Source organism: Oenanthe melanoleuca, chromosome 19, assembly GCF_029582105.1.
Source record: "Oenanthe melanoleuca isolate GR-GAL-2019-014 chromosome 19, OMel1.0, whole genome shotgun sequence".
NCBI classification, from domain to species: domain Eukaryota; kingdom Metazoa; phylum Chordata; class Aves; order Passeriformes; family Muscicapidae; genus Oenanthe; species Oenanthe melanoleuca.
Genome location: NC_079352.1, coordinates 4893615 through 4915967, shown reverse-complemented (window position 1 = coordinate 4915967; position 22353 = coordinate 4893615). Strand labels below are relative to the sequence as shown.

The window sequence follows — 22353 nt, the reverse complement described above, 5'->3', positions numbered from 1 at the left end:
GCTCGGGCTGTACCACCCCGCGGCGGGGGCGGGCTGTGCCATTGCTCCGCAGGCGGGGGGGCGCCGGGCTCCCATTTCCTCCCGTGTGGGGCGGGGGGAGCGCGGCGAGCGGAGCCGCGCGGATCGCTCAAAACCCCAAATCCCACCCAAAATCCTACCCCAAAAATCCCCAAAAAGGTTTGGGAACCTCCTCAAGGCAGGGAGACGGACCCTCGTGTCCCTGCCCTCGGTTCGGCGTTTTCAGGAAAACTGAGAGGTCGGAGTGATTTCAGGCCACTTTTATTTAGAACAGAACAGCTGTTTTAAAATAAAAGTTCCATTCTTTTCACATTGTGTCATCGTGAACTGAGAATACGGGTGTTTTGGTTTACTTTTCCCTGTTAAAATGCATCAGCCATCGTTTTATAAAGAAACACAAAGCCATCTTTGCTTTAAAATTTCACCCTCAACACCACGTGTTCAGTCAGCCTGAAGAACTATTTATTAAAATCCACTTTTCCCAAACACCAATATATTCCTACAAGAAGGACTAGTGTGGTGGTTTAACAATTCACCCAAAATTCAGTTTTTCCTCCCAGGCACAGATCTTCCAGCAAGAGCCAAAGTCAATATTCTCCTTTTTTTTTTTTTTGCAATTTTCAACATAAACACGTTTTAGTGAAATACACAGGTCCCCTGTGTCCCTATCAAACATCAATTTCTGCATCAAATTCTTGTTCGTGATGATAGCTGGGAGGTCAGTTAAAAAAAAATAATCAAGAACACAATAACTAAGGACAAAGAGAAGGGGAATTGGAACAAAATTCTTTGCCATCTCTCAATCAAATAGATGGGAAGTTAAAATGTTGAGGAAAAAGCATTGACTTAAAATTCAGAATTCATTTTTAAGTGCCAAATCCCAGCAGCTCTTGCTTAGGTAACTAAGGAAGCTCAAAGCTGGAAAGAATTCCTGACACCAGCACTCTTCAAGGCTTCTCTGTACATCATAAAAAAGCAAAACTGGACACACTCAATTACAAAACTCTCTCTATGGGTCACTTAAACCTCGATTTTTCTTGCAGCTGAGCTCCTGTATCACACACAAACCCCCCAAAAACCATGAAACCACAATCCTGACCAGTGGGGGAATTTTTAAGGTGTATTTCTGACAACCTGGAGGGCAGGAGCTGAGCTAAGGGTGCCTTTTCCTGAAACACAGGATTGATTTCACACATCTTTTAGATCTATTCCCACTGGTTCATCCTTCAGGTTTAAATTGGGAATATTGACATGGAAGCACCACACAAGGGTTCCCAATAATCCAGGAGCTTTGGTGGATGAAGTGGTTGATTCCTTCCAGGAAAAGGAAAGGTTCCAGTGGATTCCAAGCAGTGACACAACACAAAGTTTTACTGGCAAAAAGACACCAGTGGAATAAATTTTATCAGGATCTGGAGAGATGTGATTCTCTGGGAAAGCTTGGGGAGAGGTTATCAATGAAAGCACAGGTTTGAAATGAGTTATTACAGTGATCAGACATTGCAGGCATTTTCTCAACAGTACTTTTATGAGACATTTATATATTCAATAATTAAATATAAAATCAAGGATGAGTGTCACAAAACAAGGAAAGAGTAAGGCTTGAAGCCTGGTCAACCCCCAGATTGCCCCTCCAGTCACTGTGCCTGTCACTTGACCTTTCATTTTACATGCTGCTATCTCACACATCATAAAGCATAAGAAAAGTTAATTTTGCAGATTCCTTGCTGAAACCTCAAACCTACTTCAACTTAGTACAAAACTAGGGAAGGACAGAAAAAAAAAAAAAAGAAAAAAGAGAAGAAAAATCTGCTTGTTAAAAGCAGAAATGGGAAGAGAAGTTCACAGGTATTTTGGACTGACAGAACCAAGGAATAGGAACAATGCAAACAGATTTCAGACTATTAAAATGGTTTTGCTACCTGTTGTTTACCTGAATGTGATGTGCTCCATTATTCCTCACTCAGAATTACTGGCAACATGAAAAAAATAGCAGTTGCACACTGATCAAACCCTTGTCTTACCAAGGGAGGGGTGAAAATGTGCAGGTAAAAAAGCTGAATGGAACAAATCACCCATGTCCACATCCACGTGTACTACACAGGAAGAACATCCAAAATATTGACAGGAGACAGTGATCCTAAAGATTTCCTTTTCTCTTTCACTTCTATATAGACAGAGAATAGCACAGAGGAGAACACCACTAGAGCTTTCACTGTGGAAGATTCTCACAAATATAAAAATGTTTTCCAGCTCTTGGATTGCTTCAGGACATAATCCATGTGGAATGAAAGGAATATAATCTCTCCTCATGGAACAAAAAAAAAACAAACCCCAAACCCTCAGGGATTTACACAATTATCAAACATCCAACTTGGCAGTCCTGAACATCTCAATCCCTGCTACAGCAGAATGTGGCATCACCAAAATAAATGAGCAGGATTCCTTGGATTATTCCACTGGGACAACTACATGGAATTGAACTGTAAAAAAAAAAAAGTGTAACTTGGATTTACATTCAGTGTGTTGGAAGAAGGGAATGTGATAATCTATCCCTTCATGCTTTATCCCTGCTGGCTGCCCACCCAGGAAGCTTTCTTGTTATTACTTCAAGAGGAAAGGAAAGGTGCTGGCAAGAACCAGAAGGGCAAGGCAATGATCAGGATCATGAAATGCCCTGTTCTTTGGATGAAGTGTGTAAAACATTTTGTTAAAAGCCTCCATGATGAAAATACCAAGAACAGAAAAGGTCTCCTTAAAAATACAGAGCATTTCTGCCTCATCTTTTAAGTTCAAAGCTCGGGGGAGAAAATGTTTTGCTACAATTCACTACAGGTTTGCTGTCATCAACAGAAATGACAATGCCCTATAGGGCCAGCCACAGACTCCAGACAAATGTCTTTGCTTTAGGTTTCAAGTGGTTTATGCCTCTCTTGTTGTAGAAAAGGAACAGAGACACTTCTGGAACCTTCACTGCAGAGTCTTTGCCAGTGTCCAGCTGTTGGGCAAAGGGGATCCAGAGTCACCCCCTGGAGGGTCAGGCTGTGAAACCAGTCATGATTCAGAGTCTGAGCCAGAGCTGCTTTCCCGGCTGATCTCGATTTGTAGGGAGGGTAAATGATCCAAGCGACTCTTTTTTTGCCTGGACTGTTCTTTTTCCTTAATGAGAGCACCCCAAACCCTCTGCAGCTCAGAGTCATCTTCCTCTGGAGATGCCACAGAGTTTTCAGCTTTCTCTGGAGTCTTTTCCTGTGTCTTCGGAGCAGACCCCAATCTGGTCCATAAATTACCTAAGCAGATGAAAAACAAAATTTTTTTAAAAAAACCAAAACAGACAGGACTGAGAGGAAGAAGTCAAAGAACCAATTCTTAAACTCACTGCAACTCTTCAAGCCCTTCATACTCCTCCCACCTTAGTATTTGGCATGGAATTTATTATGCTTTGAAGAGTAACTGAAATTAAGCTGCAGGAGGCTCAGGGCAGCCTTGTTCATTGCTCCCCATTTGCAGAGGATGTTTAATTCAGACCTCAAGTGCCCCTGCATTCCTGACACTTGTTTTGGTGCCCACAGTTTGAAAGCAGTCCTTGATCTTCAGCACACCTCCATAAAAACACTGCTCCCAAAACCCCCCAGCTCCTCCCTACATGTGTTAAGATTTCAAAGATTTCCTAATTTATCCTGAATTTCGTTCAACTCCACCCCTTCATGGCTTTCTGCTGGAATTTCTCTTAGACTCCAGAACCAAAGGAACTGCACACAACTAACCTGATTTCTTCTCTCTGGTGTCAGAGTAGAGGCCTTTTACATCTTGCTTGGGGATTCCCAGCCTGCTGTGCACATCTGAGATTGGTTCTCGACGAGGAGCACAGGTACTGCTTGGGGCTTTGATTTCTGGAGAGTGTGGCCTTTTTCCCAGTCTCTGCCTCACATCTGGGGATATTTTCAGTGATTAAAATGACAAAACAGAAAAAAATCCTGTTGCATTTAGTCTACCTCTGCCAGCTCACTTTATGATCATTCATTATTGAAACTAGACAGGTTCTCTGTTTTTATCTTTTCTTTAATATTTTCATTTATATCTTTTATACTCAAGATTTCCTGACAATTTCTACCATATAATTTATCCAGATTTCATTTCAGTTTTGGCAATAAATTTGAAATTCAATGTTTCAAGTTATGCTCTGTTCAAAAGATAAAAACTTAAGTTATCCCAAGGCCTGCTGCTTTTCTGGTGTAGCAGCAGAGTATGTAAAAATCCAGCAGGAGGTAAAATTCCATGAAAACTGGTGTGCCTCCAACAATTATTTTAGCAACAAATACCTTGATTTAGTATTCTACCACTGCTTGGTATTTGACAGAATAAAAAAAAAAAGAATCCTAAAGATATTGCTACCTAACCCCTGATGTGAAATTTGTATTCTGAAGTATGCCTGGCATAGCTGGATGTTCCAAATATTACAGGCAAAGGGAATTTAGGATCATGTCTTAACTTGTCAGAGGCCCAAAATGGGCAGGAGGCATAAAATAAACAAACATAATTTTGGCATTTCATTGATACAAGAAGGTATTTTTCACTTATCAGTTAGATAATATTACATATGTCAGAAGCAGCTGAAATTATACACACTTAAGTCAAAGAAATAAGTTATTTAAGCTCAGAAATAAATCCTGCCACCTCTTAATGGAATACACATTTATAATGTGTATTTATGTGTATTTTAAGTGTAGCCAGTGTTTCACATTTGATTTTGTGCATGATCTTCCCTGTGCTGTTTCTCAGCTGCAGAGAATCTCTGCCTCAAGGAGGGAGCCCCAAAAAAGACAAAGTGGGGGGAAACTGACACAGGCAAAGAAAATGGATGGAAATCAACTTCACTAAAAAAGCTTTCACTAAAGTGTACTTGATTTTTTCCCCAAAGCAATTCCCAACTCGATCTCTTGGTGAGGACAAACTGTGTGAATGCAGAGTTTATCTGCAGGTGTGAAATAAATATATTTTAGGGACAATTCTGCCCAGCAATGAGTGGCAAAATTACCTGATTTGACAGTGCTGTTTGGCTGCCGTGGCCCAGAGTTATTCTGACGTTTCTCTTCCAACAGGAGCCTCACATCTGCAACTTTCTCCAGGGATCCTTTGCTGCCAATCCTGTTTTTGATGTTGCTGGTGGCTATGCTGTCTGCTCGCATGGAATTCCTAAAAAAAACCCCATAGATTTCATGTCCTCTAAATAAAATTCAATCTAGTATAGTTCTTTGGTCTTCTTACATGGAAAATTACATCACAGAAAATAATAATATCAATAATAATAATAACAATAATAAGGATTTCTCTGCTGAGAAAAAGAAGTAAAATCAATGCTTAGAAGCTGTTCAAGTCAGAATCCTAAATATAACAATAATTCCATGAATACCTCAGTAGCCATTTCAAGGCAGCCTCTAAAATGAGTATAACCACCCTACTGAAGGGACACATGTTAAAGTTATTTTATTAATCTACAATATATACAACTTTGATTAGTAAGCCCATAATGAACATAAATTCCTTTATGTCATCAACAATTGAGGGTTATTTTTCTTTCTGAGATTAAGAAAGGGCAAAGAGAAAACAGAAAGAGCAGTTATTTTTTCCCTGTTAATTGCATAAATTTCTCTTGATTCTACTTTGAGTTTCATCATTATTAATAAGCAAGGACAGAGAGATCTGCAGAAGAAGCTGTATTAAAAATGTTAATTCTATTAAAAGCCTAGTTTCTGTATTTCTTGTTAGAATATCTACTACAAAATTATATCAAGAACTGAAAAATAGTTTCAAGTTCGTCTTCAAGCTTGACAGCTCTAAAAATGAGAAATGCCTCTAGTAGGAAACTTTTACCTAATATTTTTCAGCTGTGACTCCACCTCATCTGCATACATGGTCATCTTCATGCTTTTTTTGGGGGAGGGGGTGGAAATCATTTTCAGCTCCAGGTCATAGTCCATCTCATCCGAGTCGGAGCCGCTGGATCTCCTGGCGGCGCTGCGCTCCCGCGACTGCCTGAAAGCCTGCAGCTCATCCCGGTACTCCACCACCACCCTGTCGTCCTCATCCATGTCCTGATCCTCCTCCTCCTCCTCTTCCTCCTCAATGGGCTCTTCAGGAACATTCACCAAGCCTGCAGCAAAACAAACTCATTCTGATCAACTGTTTTGGCATCTCTATATAGTACTTGAAAAGCAAACCAACAAGAAAATCACCTCGCTGTAATTAATGATCTCCTATGGATGGGTCTGTAGTTCTGTTAGTTCTCTCTTCTTAAAGAGAGAATATTTTGCCAAATATTTTAAGTGGAATCAATAAGTGGACTAAAACTGCCACGGGACAAAATGTCCCTGGTGTTCACTCCCTCAGAGGCCTGGCCAAGCACAAGGCTGGACAGAGTAATTAAAAAACAACTGCCTCTTGTAGAAGGTGCAGCTCTTCCTTCCTGAGCTAAGCACAATTCCCAGGATCTCACAGGGCTTAATGTGCCAGCTGCTGGCTCTGCAAAAATCCTTTCAAATCCTGCAGGCAGCAATGCCAAAAAGAACACAAGTGTCATTATTATGAATCTACCACAGACAGTGATTTAAATAGAGACAATTTCAATTTAGTCATCACCAGCACTCAGACATCTCTTCAGACAGCACCACACGATCAACATGGAAAATCTTCCATGAGATTTGACACATCCCTGGCTGTATTTTTAACAGGCCAATCACACTGTACTTGTCTCATGTCAGATTTTTACACCCATTATTCTTCTACCTTAGGCAGCAGATGAAGATATTCAAGCCTAATTAACAGAATCTTCTCATCTCTATTGTTCTACATTTAGAGACTGCTATTTAGAGACTGGGAGAGTTGACTTAGCAAGTCAAGTGACAAATTGCCAAGAAGGCTGAAGAAGTCGTTCTGCCCTTCTTTTGGCCTTTGATGCCACAGTCCCCATGCCCTAAATTTGTAAAAGAAAAATGTCACTTAAAAAGCAGCAGCTATTTTGGGAAGCAATGAGCAGAATGAAGTTCCTGCCTCTGTAAACTCTTAAAAATGGGATTCAGATTGCTTTTTTTTTTTTTTTTTTTTAAGAAAACTTGCAGACATGCCATGGGATTGCTGAGGCAGTGTCCCCACCAGTGTCCCACAGGGGTATCCCAGTGCTCCATAGGCTGTCCCAGTGTCCCACAGGGCTGTCCCAGTGCTCCATGGGCTGTCCCAGTGCCCCCATAGAGTTGTCCCAGTGCTCCATGGGCTGTCCCAGTATCCCCAGAGGGCTGTCCCAGTGCCCCACAGGGCTCTCCCAGTGCTCCATGGGTTGTCCCAGTGTCCCACAGGGCTGTCCCAGTGCCCCCATAGAGTTGTCCCAGTGCTCCATGGGCTGTCCCAGTGCCCCACAGGGCTCTCCCAGTGCCCCCAGTACCTGAGTGCCGGTGTTTGTAGGGAGGAGTCAGGCCCACATCGTCCCCAATCAGTGTCCTCTTCTTGATGACATCCCGATGGATCCGGCGGGAATGGTACCTCCTCTTCCTGCAGAACCAGAGGTTTGTGATGTAATTATCACAGCAATTATGGCTCACTCATTAAACCCCAGATCCTGGATGAAGGATTTGCAGTTATCACCTGCTTTAACAGCAGACACGTATTTATCTCAGAGCTGGTCTGAATGGTTTGAATACAGACTTTATTTTCATAGAAAATTCTCTCCTTATAATTCTCACATTGCAAAAACTTTATTAGGTTGAAGCATCTACATAAACTAAATAGAAAATTCACAAATTAAAAGTTTTACATTAGTTTGTCCAATTACCTGCAATGTTCCAATTCCTCTGTCCAACACTCACCAAGAATTGCTAAGAATTCCTTTCATGCCTCCATAATTTGGATTGCCATATTTCATGTAATACTGACTTCTCCTTGCAGCTCCCAGCTCCTTTTTGTCATCTGCAAAAAACACAGATTATAGGAATTTTTCCCTCTTAGAGTAAAACTTACATCATAAAAATAAATAACCATTAAAAGACAGAGAGTGAGACTGAGTGTGCCTTAAAATCAGAATTACTTCACCCTCCTCCATGAAGGATTCAATTTTGCTTACACCTCTGGAATTTCTCCTACCACCACAGCTTTATTTGTGTCTAGAAACTTAATTCCAGGGGAGGACTGGGTTTCTACAGATCAGCTTAACAGGGTATTACACCCCCTGTCACTGCTGGAGTTTCCACTCACCTTCCTCATCACCTTTCTTTTCTTAATGAATCTGTCACTTCCTGCATGGTCCAGAATGAATTTTCATTTTATTAATAAATAAAATGCGCATTTAGCAATAATTTTTACTAATCCCTGTCAAAGTTGGCATCTCAAGTTATATCCAGATTTATAAAATGTGGAATTTACTTCTGGAAAAAGACATCATAAAACCTATTCCCTGAGTACAGTAATTTTCACACAACTTGAACTGGATATAATTGACCCAAGAAATTGAGATTATGGCAAAGCCTTAACACCTAACAATTAGCAAAAAAAAAAAAAAAATAACACTTATAAATAAGAAGTAGGCACTTTGAGTCATTAATTAGTCAACAAATGAAACTAGAACAAGCAATGAATTGGGGGTGCTTGTTAAGGTGGTCATTTACCTTTAGTAGCAAATCTCATGAATAGCTTGTTTCCTTTAGCCAGTTTATTGGCAGGGCGGAGGTCATTACGCAGGAGAGAATCCTCTTCTACTTGGGAGAGGGCATCCAACTTTGGGGGCAAAAAAATGTATTTTGGACTCAAAAATCAAAGGACTGGTGAACAAAAATGGGTTGCTTACAGAGGAGGAATCGAGTGATTATGAAGAAAGTCACTTTTCAAATAATGTTCAAATGAAATCTGCTTTTTATTCTTGACGAGCTGATGTTAATTTTTAATGTAAATTGCCCTGAAAATTTAAAATATTTCCTTCTTTTGCTCCTTGACATTAACTCAGATTATTAAATCTAGTAATTGTCAAATGACTCAATATTACTGACTGAAATGCACAAAATAAATAGCACAACTTGGACACTGAAAAAAATGTGTTTTTTCCCATTTTGTGTATAAATTATTTTATTAACAGATTCTCATGTCCTCACACAATGATTAAAAACCTTTCTTTCTCATTTATAGAAACTCAAATTCAGACTTCCATCATGTAGGAGTGTTCACTGAGCTATTCCTAAAGGAAATTCTAATCACACCTATTACACCCTCAGCCAGTGAAGATTAAATTGCTGCCAGGACAGCACTGTGTGCAGATTCCCACAGATCCATGGGCAGCCTAAATCCCATTGGGCTCTAAGCACTTTCCCTAATGAAAGGTCATTGCCTTCCATTATTGTTCTTTCATTGCCTCCTCTCAGCAGAAAACAGAAGCCAGGCTCACTCAAACTCTCCAAAATCTATTTTCACAAAGCACTTTCCATTGGGATTCTCACCACCTGCACACTCCCTCTTGTTCCTCACCTAATTTATTTTGATAATTAAATTGTGAATTGCAAATAGAAACCTAAAATGCTGGGAAAACTTCACACCAGGCAGAGCAAAACTCCCACAGCAGAGTTTCCACTTCCCCTCTGTACTGACCTCCACATCACTGGGATTGTCATCCTCAACCTCTCCTTCTTCTGTCTCATCATCAGAGCTCTCCTCCTGTTTTTCTAAGGAAAATAATTGGGGAAAAAAAAAAAACAAAACAAAACCAAGCTGCATTTTATTGTGTCAGGCTCATTTGATTTATGATTACCTACATTGTCTGAGATCAGCCTGAAGGTGTTTTCCTTCCCCCTGAGCAGCCTAGGGAATAATCAAAGCAGTGAATGCCTATGGAAAAGTGGAGCACAGAGAAATTCAGAGCCCTGTGCCTGCAGCAGCACACGTGCATCATTAATTTAATTCTTTGAAAGCAATGAAACTGCACTGCCTGTCAGGATTTAGTGTGTTCAAAATCAGAGATCAGCAAGGCCAAGGCACTAAAGGCACATAAAAGCCTTTCCTTGCATCTCCTTTTCAAATGCCTCCAAATATCCAATATTAACAGTGTAAAACAGATTATTAATGAAAAGCTTGGAGAGAAAGAGCAGTGAAAAGGAGAAAAAACAACCTTAGTGACTTAATTTTGCTGTGAAATAACTAAAAATGAAGTGCACGCTTCCAGAACTGCTAAAACTGTAAACTGCTTTGATTTTTCAGTTCTTTTTAGCTCAGCGTAAGAAAATTCATGCAGATTTTTTTTCAAAGTCCCCAAGAAATAAAATATTGTAAAAAAGTAATGACTAGAGACAGCCATGAAATGTGACAGGCCAATATCATTTGCAAAGATCTCAAAGCATTTAATAGGCCTAAGATTAAAAAACCCTTTTGTATTTCAGAGTTCCTTATCTTAAATCTCATCCAACAATAAACTTAAAAACTTAAAATACAGAGTGGCAGCTGTTCAAAATATTCCTGAGAGAAAACAATAAAGCCCAATTAACCAAACTGAAACCAAAGAGAGAATTTAAGTAAACAAATTACACAAATTCAAACCAGAATAATTAAGTTCTATCAGGCAGAGTAGTCATGCATTTTTCTCCCTCAAAATTTCTCATAGCACAGACCAATCTTTTGCTTTCCTAAATGTCTAAACAGCCCTGAAATTCCTATCTAAAAAAAGGAATGTAACCAAGCCAGATGACTCCAGGGTATCTGTATGGATCTCACACCTTAAGATGTAATTGAACAGTCTGTACTTTCTCTAATATCCCACTTTTCCAGAGGAACAGGAGTAATTCAGATGACAGTTCTTATTTTCAGATGGGGTGTAATGATAATATAATATGCAATTCAAAGCAAGCAGGATTAAATATATATGTTTATGCTCCATTTAAGCAAAGTTCCTAATCTCCAAAAATTTCATAAAAAGTCTTACTTGGAGCTTTATCAACATTTGGTCAAAATTAAAGTCATGTGGATGGTTGAGGAGTCACTGCTTTGTGAAGAAAAGGAGTAGGAAAAGGGGGAATTAGAAGAATCCAGAAGTTTAACAAAGCCTTAAACACCAAATTTCCCAGAAAAGCTTTTGGAAACATTGCAGATATCTAACAGAGAGATTGGCTATTAGCAATTTTTAAGCAAATCTATAGAAAAATTAATAATTTTTTTTTTCTGTATAATATGATAGAGCACCTCCAACCACAGCACCCACAGCAGCCTAAGAGCAAAACCATCCTCAGGTAGCAAAATGCTGCATTTAAACTTCCCCACAAAAAAGGAAAATAAATTTACAACCAAGGCTGATCACGACACTGAGATGCACTTTTGCTGCTCTGCTCTTTTATAACCAACCTTTCCATAATTCTTTCTTGAAAGGATAACAGCCAAATTTAGAGCTGAAGTGATGCACTGTCACGCTCCTGGAAGGGAGGGATACACTTGAAGGATGGTGGTGCATCAGAAAGGGAATTAGCTGTGGTATTTCATTCCTCACACCTGCTTTTTGCCCACTGTGCCTGCCTTTGTAGGCACATCACACAGAGCTATTTCTGTGCACATGGCCCACTATAAATACCAGCTCTCACCCTCCTCTAACACGTTTAGTATCGACTGAATTACTGCTTTTGGTCTAGCTCCAACCCACCTTTTAAGAAGCAGCTTCTTCAAAAGGTTTCCAAGATGAAAGCCTTTTTTAAAGTGGCAGAATACATTTACCTGCAACTATATGATAGAAGCTCCTTCAGTAATTTAGGTTATGCAATACCCCAGCACAAGTTTAAAGTTTCATTGATTTAATGAGATGATGGCTGTATTTGCATATCTCAATCTACCTTTCTTGGTTTTTTCAGCTGTCTTCTCCTTGTTGTTTTCTCTGCTCTTTGTTTTCTCCTGATCAGGCAGGGAACTCATATTTATTAGAGCCCGTGTTGCTGTCACTTCATCAAGCCAGACCACATTGCCTGGGACAAACAGAAAAACAAAAGCCAAATGCAGTTGATGTCATCAAGCAGTCACATCTCCCCTGCCTTGCTGGAAGGAAATTAATAACAAAAATTCAGAACTGACAGAAAAGCCATCAGATCTCTTGCAGGGAAAGTTGTATTCTTTAACACACAATTTTCAGCTTATTATAAAACACAAGAGCTGATTACAAAATCACTGAAATGCACAACCATAGATTTGAGAGGCTTCCTGAAAACAGCAAATCAGGGCACGGGATTGGGGTCAGTGGATCCATGTGTTCCCACACAAATGTGATTAAAGGAGCAGCAGGGGGCAGGAATGAAGCCTGGATATTTTTCCCCTTTGGCAATTTAACAGAACCTTGGACTTTAGTGCAGAATTCTGTTAATCTTTTCCAAAAAGCAGGAAAATAGGGAGAAATAGGAGATTGTTCAAGCACTTTGCACAGATTATAGAGTACACAAGTTCACAGTATCATTCAGGATGTGCCTTAAGTATCAGCAGATGGTACTAAAATATAACTTATTAGGCCAATTAAAAGCATTTCATAGACGTTGAAATTGAAAGAGCTAAAACTGCTTAAAAACAGGATTTGAACAAAAGCTTTCTGCACTTGGTACAAATACAACAAAAATGTTTCTGTTCTGCTGTTAAGCAGGCTGGATTCAGATATTAAGAAAACTGTACAGTGACCCAAAAGAAGAGAATCTTTCTTAAATTACTCAAACAGACAAGAATTACAAGGTGAAGAACACCCAGATATTAACTTCAATGATTGGTTAATAAATCTTCTTTTTTTTTTAAGTCTGTCTCATCTTCCCATCTCCAAATTTCCAAAACCTCCATTATTTCAAGTTCATCAGCTTGAGACACAGAACACTAATCCACCTTTGCACTAAGTCACCTTAAGATATAATTCCATAGGGAACACTGAAGTTTTTGCCATGATGCAAATCTGTGCTGAAAAGAAAAAGCTTTTTCTTGATATTTTCACCAAGTGTAGCTGACATACTAACTCAGAAACAGCATAAAATTCACCATTAAAAAGATGTGTAGTAACTATAACTGGGTATTGTTACAATCCTGAAGCCTTAATTTTCACATGAATTTACTCATGTAGCATTCAAGAAAACAGACAATCTTAGAAATGAAGCCTCAGATAGAGTTAAGCTGTGCATTTCCAAGTTCATGCATCAGCACAGATCCATCCAGCAGCTCTGTACTCTAATTATCCACTCAGGGCTCATTGGGTTTCACATTTTCTATCAGCTTGTGGCAGTACTTCAAGCTGTCACATACAGTGACTTCAAGGTCACCAGTATCTTGTAGAACACCATCTATTTTGTCTTGCACTGGAACAGAATTTCTTCAGGGTCACTCCAGAGAAGTTTCCACCTACTTGGAAAACCTGCACTGGCTCCTATTTATTTTTCTATTATTTCAGGCATGAGGTTTGTAGCCACATGACAATCTCAGAGTATTCCAGTTCCATGCTCCAGCACTCAAATGTAGCAAAAAACTCCCAGTGCCAGAAAAGCACAATTCTCCACTACCTTTGATCTTGCAGATCTCACTCCCCAAAACAGCCCTTACCATGTGTGCCCACATTCCTTTTCCAATCTATGGAAATCACACCCAGCTGCCACCTCCTTCCACCCACCCATTTCTCCTGGAGCATGCACTACACAAATATGGCAACAAATCTCCTCCTCCTCCTCCACACAAAACCATCCCAACCTGCCCAACTGCACAGCTCAATCACCCTCTCTCAGATATATTATTTATGTCAAGATGGAAGCAGCACATAATTTTAGACCTTTTTCTTTTTCCCTTTAGAGATACAGCTGTGACCAGGTTTTAAAACAAAAAGAATCACAAATACTCTGTTTACTTACATGAGGTGTCATCCAGCCACTCGATATGAGCAGGAGGATACTCTTTGAAATAGGCAAAGATGTCCTGGGTACTCATCTCATCCACTCCACAAATGTAAATGGTGTCCAGCCTTACTTTAGGAATTGCTATAAAGAGGAAAAGACACAAAACTGCTATTTACTCCAAGATTTCAGATTAGTACCCATATGGGTTTATAAGGCAAATACCTTAAATAAATTAAAGAGGAACTAATTGAAGTGAAACATGACATAGACCATAATTTATTCTTCCACAATGCAAAACTTCAAGAAATTGAGAATTAAGAGGTTGCAAGCACTGGTAGATACAGAGACTGCACAGCAACCAAACAGCTTGAGAAACATTTTTTTTTCCTCTTTGAACACTGCCAAAGTGCTATCATTAAGTACTAAAGAGCCAGAACAAAAGAAGGCCCTGCACAAAGCACTTCCACTTGTATCACCTGATGGGGAGCTGTTCCAGGCCACAGCTTAGCAGGTCCAAGCTGCCAGTTGGAAAAAAAGCCTTGAGAACTAACTGGGTGCCAAAAGTACCAATCTGTTGTGCACACATCTCCTGGTTTCTGTTCCAGCTTGCCATCAGTGCAGCCTGACTGTGTACAGCACAAATCTGATCTCCCTGTGCACAGGACACAGAGTCCTCCACGTGTACTCACACAGTGCTCCAGGGTTTTTACAAAGCATTTAAAGATTCTTAAAGCACACTGATCCAGAAGGAGAATCTTGGGCAAGTAGCACTAGTAAATAAGGCACACAAAAAAAATGTCATTTTGCTGGGGTTGGTAAAACAAGGAGTGAACTGGCAAGTGTCAAATAGGTTAAAAAATAATGATGTGCAAAAGAAAAGGTGGAAAAACCCCAACGTGATTCCTTTCATCAGCAATCTGGCAAAACCTCTGAGAATGTAGAAAATATTGCAGGATAAATCAAGTCAAGACACTGTGAGGAAGTAACTAAAGAGATCTTTTCTCCTGACTGCTGGATGAACTCAAACCTTTCTTCATCATGTCCCGGTCCAGGGCCACGTTCCTCTGGGCCAGGTTCACCTCAGCCCGAAAATGGAAGCGTTTGGCTCTTTGCTCCTTCTTCTCAATTGCCTCCTGCAAAATGCAAAACAATGCACTCAAACAGCAGTCAGGAGCACCCTCAACAAACTGCACTGAGGATACTTAAAAATCTATAATCTAATCTAATAATTCTATTGATTCTGGAGAGACCTGTAGGTTTCAGAATGTAGCAGCAGTTCACCAAAATATTTCTGTGCCACAGAACAGTTTTTGTGTAGGTCCAGCAGTGGGAATCAGGATGCATGGAAAACAACATGTCCTGTCACAGACTCCATCATAAAACAGAAACATTATCTAGTCCTTACTACCAAATATTACATAAAACCTCTCTTTTAAAAGAAGCCTACCACAGGCAAAATTAATCTTTGAATATTATAGAGCTTTTTCCCCTGTTTTTATATATATACAAAAGTGTGAATTTGTTTCTCTGAGCATTAAACACTGGAGCTGGCTCCAGAGAATTTTTTAAACTAGCATCTCAGGCTCCTCTTATGAAGCTCATGAGCAACAAGTCTGGAACCTGTGCAGTTTTGGGATCTGGCTAAGGAGCTCCTTGTTCTCCAGATTTTATTGGGAAGCATCATAGGTTTTTGGATCTTCAAAATGCTGAAGAGCAAGAGCCACAGCACAAAAATTACCTTGGAGGTTACATCTATTCCAGTGATGAAACTTCCCGCTTTGTTTTCATATCTCCTACTGGTGTCCTGAAACAAAGCAAAATGCTGATGAAATCTCAATGAGCACTGAAAGCAACACACTTGTTACACTGAAAAAAACACCTGATTATTTCTACAAGAAATAGATCCTTTTTTCCTTGATCCAAGCTACATCCCTGGACAGAGAGGCACTGATGTCAGTGAAAGTAAAAGCAAACTTCCCTCACTGTAAGGATTCTTTCCTTTGACTGAATTTAGTTTCTATGTCAGCTGCTGCCAAGCTTTTTACTCTTTCAGCAATACAGGGGAAGTCATCAAACACCTTTCCCAAGTAGGACTTCCACAATTTTGGGTCTGGGTATAATTTTCTTGTAAAACATGAGCAGATTTAATGGTGATACCTGACTACTGAAATGTCAGCTTGCAGCTTTTGATCTCAGAAAGTGAAAACACCAAGCCACATCCACAATGAAACAAAATAACTTTTTATTCCAACCATTATTTTCAACCCCAAATTCCAAATACCAAGGTGAAACACTACTGTTTTGATACTGAGAGAGGATAAAAATTGAGAATGAAGGGGGAAAAAATAACAAGTTTCCTGTCCGTCAGTCAGGACTGCTGAATTCAGAGAGGAACTAAACTCCACAGCCCCTGGACCAATGACCCAGTTCTGTGCCCTCCATTGCCTGCATCTGTAAAATGGCACCTCTTCATTCTGACACCCTCAGCTGGCAGAAGTTTGGAGCTGGAAGAACATCTCTTGCTTTTTTTTGAAGTAAACATGTTCTTTACACTTGTGCTGCGAGCATTTCTAGAAGTGGGTTAGTCTCAGTTTAGAAAGACCGAAGAACAAAAGTCCAACTGCTTTTCTTAGTAACACACCGAAGTTCCTTTAATGCTGCCAAATGGTCAGACTTACTAGAAGAAGAAAAGCCAAATAAACACGATTTTTACAGTTTTAAAGTGCAAATCAGACCCTTCATTATTGTGGAAGTTTCTCTTTCCATTTCCTACAGAAATCCCCCGGTGTCTGATGTTGACTCAGAGCACAAGGAAGTACAGCTCGGTGCTGTCTCAGGCCACATGTTGGCTACAAGCACGTTGGCACACCAGCTAATTAAAGATTAGCTTCCAAAACAATTTTCACCCAAGTTTGGAGAGCAAAAGACTGCTTAGGATTTTAAAAGTGTGACCCATTTTTAATTGTTAAACATAATCCTACTAAAACTTGTACAGGGACGACCAGCGAGAGTGAAAAAGGACAGAAAAACATGGGGAAGGAAACCCTCGAGCCTGCTCATCAGAGCTCACACTGCCAGCTCTGCTATCTCCCTATTCCCTGCTCCAGGTTATTCCCTGTGTTCCTGGAATCAAACATTCCATCTCCCACCCACAGCCTCCTCTACACCCCAACACAGCACCCCAAATCCTGCTCTCCACCGCCTGCTTTATTCCATTCCTTCCCAAGCGCACCCCGCCCGCTTCCTTAGGACTCGTTTCCCTCACATCCCCGCTCCACATCCCCGCTTTTCCCGGGAATCCCCCCAAAGCCCGCACGGAGCGCTCAGACCCGGCCAGTCGCCGGAGGCACCGCACAGCCCCCGGCCCTACCGGGATGAGCTCCCGCAGCGAGCGCCTCACGGGGATGGTCTCCAGCTCTCCCTCCTCCACCTCCATGGGCTCGGGCTCGGCGCCGCGCGGCTCCGCCGTGGTGCTGCTCGCCTCCGCCTTCACCGAGATCCGCAGGCCCCGCACGGCCGCCATGGCTCCGCCAGGCCCGCCCAGCGCGGCCAGCGAGACGAGCGCGGCGCGGCACAGAGCGGCGGGGCGGCTCCGAGCGCGGAGAGCGGCCAGGAGCGCCGGGCGGGCGGAGCGCAGCGGCCCCGAGCGCCGCCCGCAGCCCGGCCGAGCGCCCAGCGCGGGGAGCCCGAGACGCCGCGCGGCCGCAGCGCGGCACAGCCGGAACGCAGCGCACCCCGAGCCCGGGGCACCACCGGGGCCGAGCGGGCCCCGAGACACAGCGCGGCTCCAGCCCGGCACGCCGGAATGCAGCGCACCCCCTGAGCCCATCGCACCCCGAGCCTGGTGCACCCCGAGCCCGGGGCACCCCGAATCCAAGGCACCTCGAACCTGGTGCACCCCGAATCCAAGGCACCCCGAACCTAGCGCACCCCGAACCCAGGGCACCCCGAATCCAACGCACCCCCCGAGCCCGATTCCAACGCACCCCCGACACCCAGTGGACCCCGAGCTCGGTGCCCCCCCCAAGCCCAACGCACCCGGAGCCCAACGCAACGCGAAACCAACGCACCCCCGAGACTCAGCGCACCCCGAATCCGGCGCACCCCGAGCCCAGCGCACCCCCAGCCCGGGCAGGACGGAGCCGGTTCAGGGCCCAGGGGCTCAGGGTGGAGAATGGCCACAGAGACCGGGCAGAGGGAGGCCCCGCCGAGTCCCCGCGTAACCCCGGCCCCGGGGAAAGGCACAGGGAGAGTGGACAAACGCAGAACTTAAGTACTTCAAAAAAAAAAGGTTTTTTAAACTATCTGTGCCTGTTCCATACTAGTGGAATGTTACACCTCTTAAAATCAAAGTGATTCTCAGCTTGCAGGTCTCTGCAGTGTTGTGTCCCATTGCTCTGAGGCGCAGTTACTCTCTTTGTCCCCTTGTCCCAAGGTGTTCAGGTTGTTACAGGAGAGCAGCCTTGGCTCCTCGGCCTAAATAAACCACGTTTTCACCAGTCCCTATGAGACAAGTTATTCATTCCCTTAATTACACTAATCAGCTCCATTCCCTCACACACAGCAGACCAGGAGCTGCTCCTGCCTTGGCATCATTATTTCACAACTGCCAGACTACACAGCCACATCCCATTGTCATTGTGTGGTGTCATGACACCACTATGAATTCCTATTACTTCAGCTGCAGGACCCTTCCCTCCAGCTCAGGCTGCTCCATGCCTAACTTCTGCAAATGTGACTAATAAGCCCCGTCCAATCCAACCCCTGGACACGTCACTTTCCCTCTGAGCTGATGGAACTTCCCAGGAAAATTCAAATTTAGACTTTGTCACAAAGACTTTTCCCAGCTGGCAGCATAAAGGCTCCTCCCCTTCCACAAAATCCAGTGGGATCAAGAGATCATTCTATCCATCTCTCACTCCAAGGCTATTTATTCTCAAGCCTTCATGCAGAGCTCATTACACAATGGCTCATGTTTCCCCAAAAGTGCCACATTTGGTGCTGACATCCCACAGCAGCACCTGGCAGGAACTTCTGATACAGGTGACACTTCTAAGCCAGGTGTGAAGCCAGGTTCCAGGCCACATGAGATGAAAAGGAACAAACAGGACCCAGGCAGGCAGCTGAGCCTGATCTAATTGCAAGGGGAAACATTTCTGTGGAAGAAATGCTGTTTCCTCAGGTCACAGGGAAAAGACACCAAGAGATGGAACTTCTCCTTTAGCTGTAGTTTTCTAATTGCCATGTGACCTAGACCCGTTTGACAAAGCCAAACCCTTCAAGGAGCAGTTGGGACAGGTCTTGCTCTGCTGTCAGCAGAGTGCAGATGAACCTTGTGCTAACCCTGGTGTTTCCTGATTTTGTTTTAACATCCCTTGGATGTCACCTCGGGCAGAACATTGCTGTACTACAGCACTTGGCACCTTTTCAAGATTCACTCTTTGCACTCAGCAAGAAACTTTCTACTGATTGACTGTGGCTTTAGACACACTGCCAAATTTTAGAGCTTCTTAGGGAAAAAACAATCTCTGGGCAACTGGTAGGGACAATAAAATCAGGAGAGGGAAACCAAACCTGGGTACCAGTGGGGCTTTTTACCCCCAGGTGGGTGAATAGAATGTTTTCACAATATTTTGTAATTCCTTTCAGAATCTTTAATTAACAGTGAATTTTTTAGCATTTCAAGCTGATTTAGTTCCATTCTTCTGAGACTGTGTCCCAAAGCTTTGTTTTTCTTTCACATTTCTCTCTGTGAAAGATCACCTGAACTCTTAAAATGTTAATTGTTTTCAAAGTTGTAGGAAGCAGGTTTGGGCAGAAGGGCTCAGCCTCGTTACAGGAGGGATGGGGCAAGGGTAATAAACTAAAGGATGCAGCATTTAAACAGAGGAGGAAAAATAAATTTGTCATTATCAGAAATGCTAATGAAATGCTTTTACAAATAATGAAGGTGAGAAAGTGACTGTAGAAGAGAAGCTGTGGATAACCTGGAAGTGATCAAGGCCAGGTTGGATGGAGCTCTCAACAACCTGCCCTAATGGAAAGTGTCCCTGACAACAGCTGGACAACCATGTTGGACCTGGATGATCTGTGAGGTCCCTTCCAACCCAAACTATTCCATGATCCCATGGAATCATTCCAGCATAAAAGCACCCACAGGAGCCATTCAGGGCAGGAGAGTTATTGGTTTCCCAGTTTTGACCACCAGAGGAAGCTCGTGCAGCAGAATTCCCAAACTGAGTGAAAACCAAAACCAAAACCTGATGGAAAACACCAATTCCTGCAGTTTCAGGATCGGCTGAAAGCAGGAGATGGGGACTGGGAACGGAGGGGAATAAAGAACAGTCAGTGGGCCCTCAAAAAAGGAGATTTTTTTGCAGTGGTCTGGCAGGAGTCAGAAAAACGGTGAATTTTGCCTCAATAAAGTCTTGGTTGATTTATTTGTTTGTTTGTTTGAGGTCTTTGAACACTGAACAGATTGAACTTTCCTGCCATCCTGGGCTCTCAACAAGGATCTGCAGTTTTTCAAACCTGTGGAAAACCCATGGAAGTGTGTGTGCTATTCCTGCAGCTGGCCAGCAAACCCCACACATCACCAAGGAAACTGGGACTGGCTTCCAAATGGATTAGGGCTCACTCCTACCTCCAGTCCATCTGGAGAGAGAACAGCATCAGCAGAGGAAGGATGTTCATTTGTGGGGCTGAAATCAAGCACCTGGTGTTTTCTTGTGGATTTGATGAAGCACAGGCTCCCCACCTGTAAGACAGAATATTTTTCTCACTGGAGTATTGTGAAGGTCAGTACAGCCCTGGTTACCTGACACAATGCCAGAGTCCCATCCAGGAGCTACAGGGCCCTACAAAGAAAGCAGGATATTGGGAGGCAGGGAGGACACAGCAACCTCACAGCTGTGCTCTAACATTGTTTATGCAACTGCTGCCACAGGGTGACCATACAGTTGAAAAAGCACATTCCTTTCTGGAAAAAACCTCATAGAACTGAGCAGAGCTGGAGCAGAATTCTACATACATTGACAGATATTACTCTGGGATTTAAGAGATCTTGGAGAATGATCTAAAAGTGGCAAATATTGCTTGGTTTCTTGCAGATATAATTCTTTGTGCATGCCCACACATACATTGTTCCTCTGTGGCACCAGTGGAACTTAAGCTCTTCCCTGTTGCAGACCTCTGTGGTAATTCAGTCAGTGAACTGCCCTGAATAAAATGAAACTTTCTGTTTCAGAGGGCTATTTTTAACCCAGAACAGCTCCTTGGCCCAATTCAGTGTGTAGTCCTATGAAAAGCAGCTGTGCTGGCACAGGCACGGGGTGGGAAGGGAAGATGAGGACAGAAGCTGCTGGCACAGCCCTGAAGGAAAACACAGTGAGTTGCAGCCTTTAATCTAAAGAATCACAGAATATCCTGAGCTGGAAGGGACCCACAAGGATCATCCATTCCAACCGCTGGCCCTGCACAGACACCCCAACAATCCCACCCTGTGCATCCTGAGAGCATTGTCCAAATTCTCCTGGAGCTCTGGCAGCTTGGGGCTTCTCCTGGAGAGCCTTTTCAGTGCCCAGCACCCTCTGGGGAAGAACCCTTCTCTAAAATCCAGCTTAACCCTCCCCTGGCACAGCTCCTGCTCTTCTGTGCCCAGTCACAGAGCAGAGGTTGGTGCCGCCCCTCAGGAGGATGTTGAAGGTCGCAATGAGGTCTGAGCTCAGTCTCCTCCAGGCTGAACAAACCAAATTACCTCAGTCTATTCTCATGAGGCTTTCTCTCCAGACCCTTCCCCATCTCTGTCACCTCCTCATGCAAGGAATGGTGTGGCAGCAGGGCCAGGGAAGGGACTGTCCCCCTGTGCCCCTCGTGTGCTGGGCACTGGTAAGGCTGTGTTAAGAGTGCCGTGCCCAGTTCTGGGCCTTTCAATTCAGGAAGGACAACGAGGGGCTGGAGCATGATCAGAGAAGGGAACAGAGCTGGGGGAGGATCTGGAGCACCAGGAGAGGCTGAGGGAGCCAGGAGGGCTGAGCCTGGAGAAAAGTAGGGGGGATATTCTGCTCTGCACAACTGCTGGAAAGGAGGCTGGAGCCAGGTGGGGGTCGGGCTCTGCTCCCAGGGAACAAGGGACAGGACAAGGGGAAACACCCTCAAGCTGTGTCAGGGGAGGTTTAGGCTGAACATCAGAAGGAATTTCTTCCCAGAAAAGGTCATTAGACATCGGAACGGGCTGCCCAGGGGTGTGGCGTTGTCACCGTGCTTGGAGGTGTTCGAGGAGTGACGGGACGCGGCACTCCGATGTGGTTAACAAGCTGCTGGGCCGGGCTGGATGATTTCGGCGCTGTTCCGCAGCCGATCGCAGCCGTGACGGCCGCGCTGCCCCCGCCGCTCCGAGCGCCCTCAGCGCGTTCCCGCCTCCCGCCACAGCCCGCCCTCACATCCGCCCCGCCCCGCCCGCGCGGGGAGATGACGTCAC

At 43.3% G+C, this 22353-nt stretch overlaps 1 protein-coding gene and 1 long non-coding RNA gene across 2 annotated transcripts; both read right to left on the bottom strand.

Annotated features, from left to right (window-relative positions):
* Nucleotides 1-263: 263 nt before the first annotated feature.
* NCBP3 (nuclear cap binding subunit 3) lies at nucleotides 264-17518 on the bottom strand. Its single transcript, XM_056506794.1, has 13 exons — nucleotides 17245-17518; nucleotides 15613-15678; nucleotides 14902-15007; nucleotides 13890-14015; nucleotides 11862-11990; nucleotides 9643-9716; nucleotides 8673-8781; nucleotides 7878-7977; nucleotides 7457-7563; nucleotides 5893-6172; nucleotides 5057-5214; nucleotides 3786-3950; nucleotides 264-3308 (listed from the first exon to the last, which is right to left on the bottom strand). Exons 1-13 carry the CDS (start codon nucleotides 17395-17397, stop codon nucleotides 3073-3075), a joined length of 1809 nt encoding a protein of 602 aa, XP_056362769.1. The 5' UTR covers nucleotides 17398-17518; the 3' UTR covers nucleotides 264-3072.
* A 2783-nt stretch (nucleotides 17519-20301) lies between these two features.
* On the bottom strand, nucleotides 20302-22269 carry LOC130260990 (uncharacterized). The gene is made up of 3 exons (XR_008841891.1): nucleotides 22133-22269; nucleotides 20518-20631; nucleotides 20302-20405 (listed from the first exon to the last, which is right to left on the bottom strand). It is a non-coding gene; the product is annotated as an uncharacterized LOC130260990 (long non-coding RNA).
* Between the last annotated feature and the right edge of the window lie 84 nt (nucleotides 22270-22353).

Excerpts from the sequence above, each read along its gene's own strand:
- NCBP3 (XM_056506794.1), bottom strand. The coding sequence starts at position 17,397 with ATGGCGGCCGTGCGGGGCCTGCGGATCTCGGTGAAGGCGGAGGCGAGC. Across the intron at positions 7,978-8,672 it reads CATGAGATTTGCTACTAAAG|ATGACAAAAAGGAGCTGGGA; the intron begins GTAAATGACCAC and ends TGTTTTTTGCAG. Across the intron at positions 3,309-3,785 it reads CACCAGAGAGAAGAAATCAG|GTAATTTATGGACCAGATTG; the intron begins GTTAGTTGTGTG and ends TCATCTGCTTAG.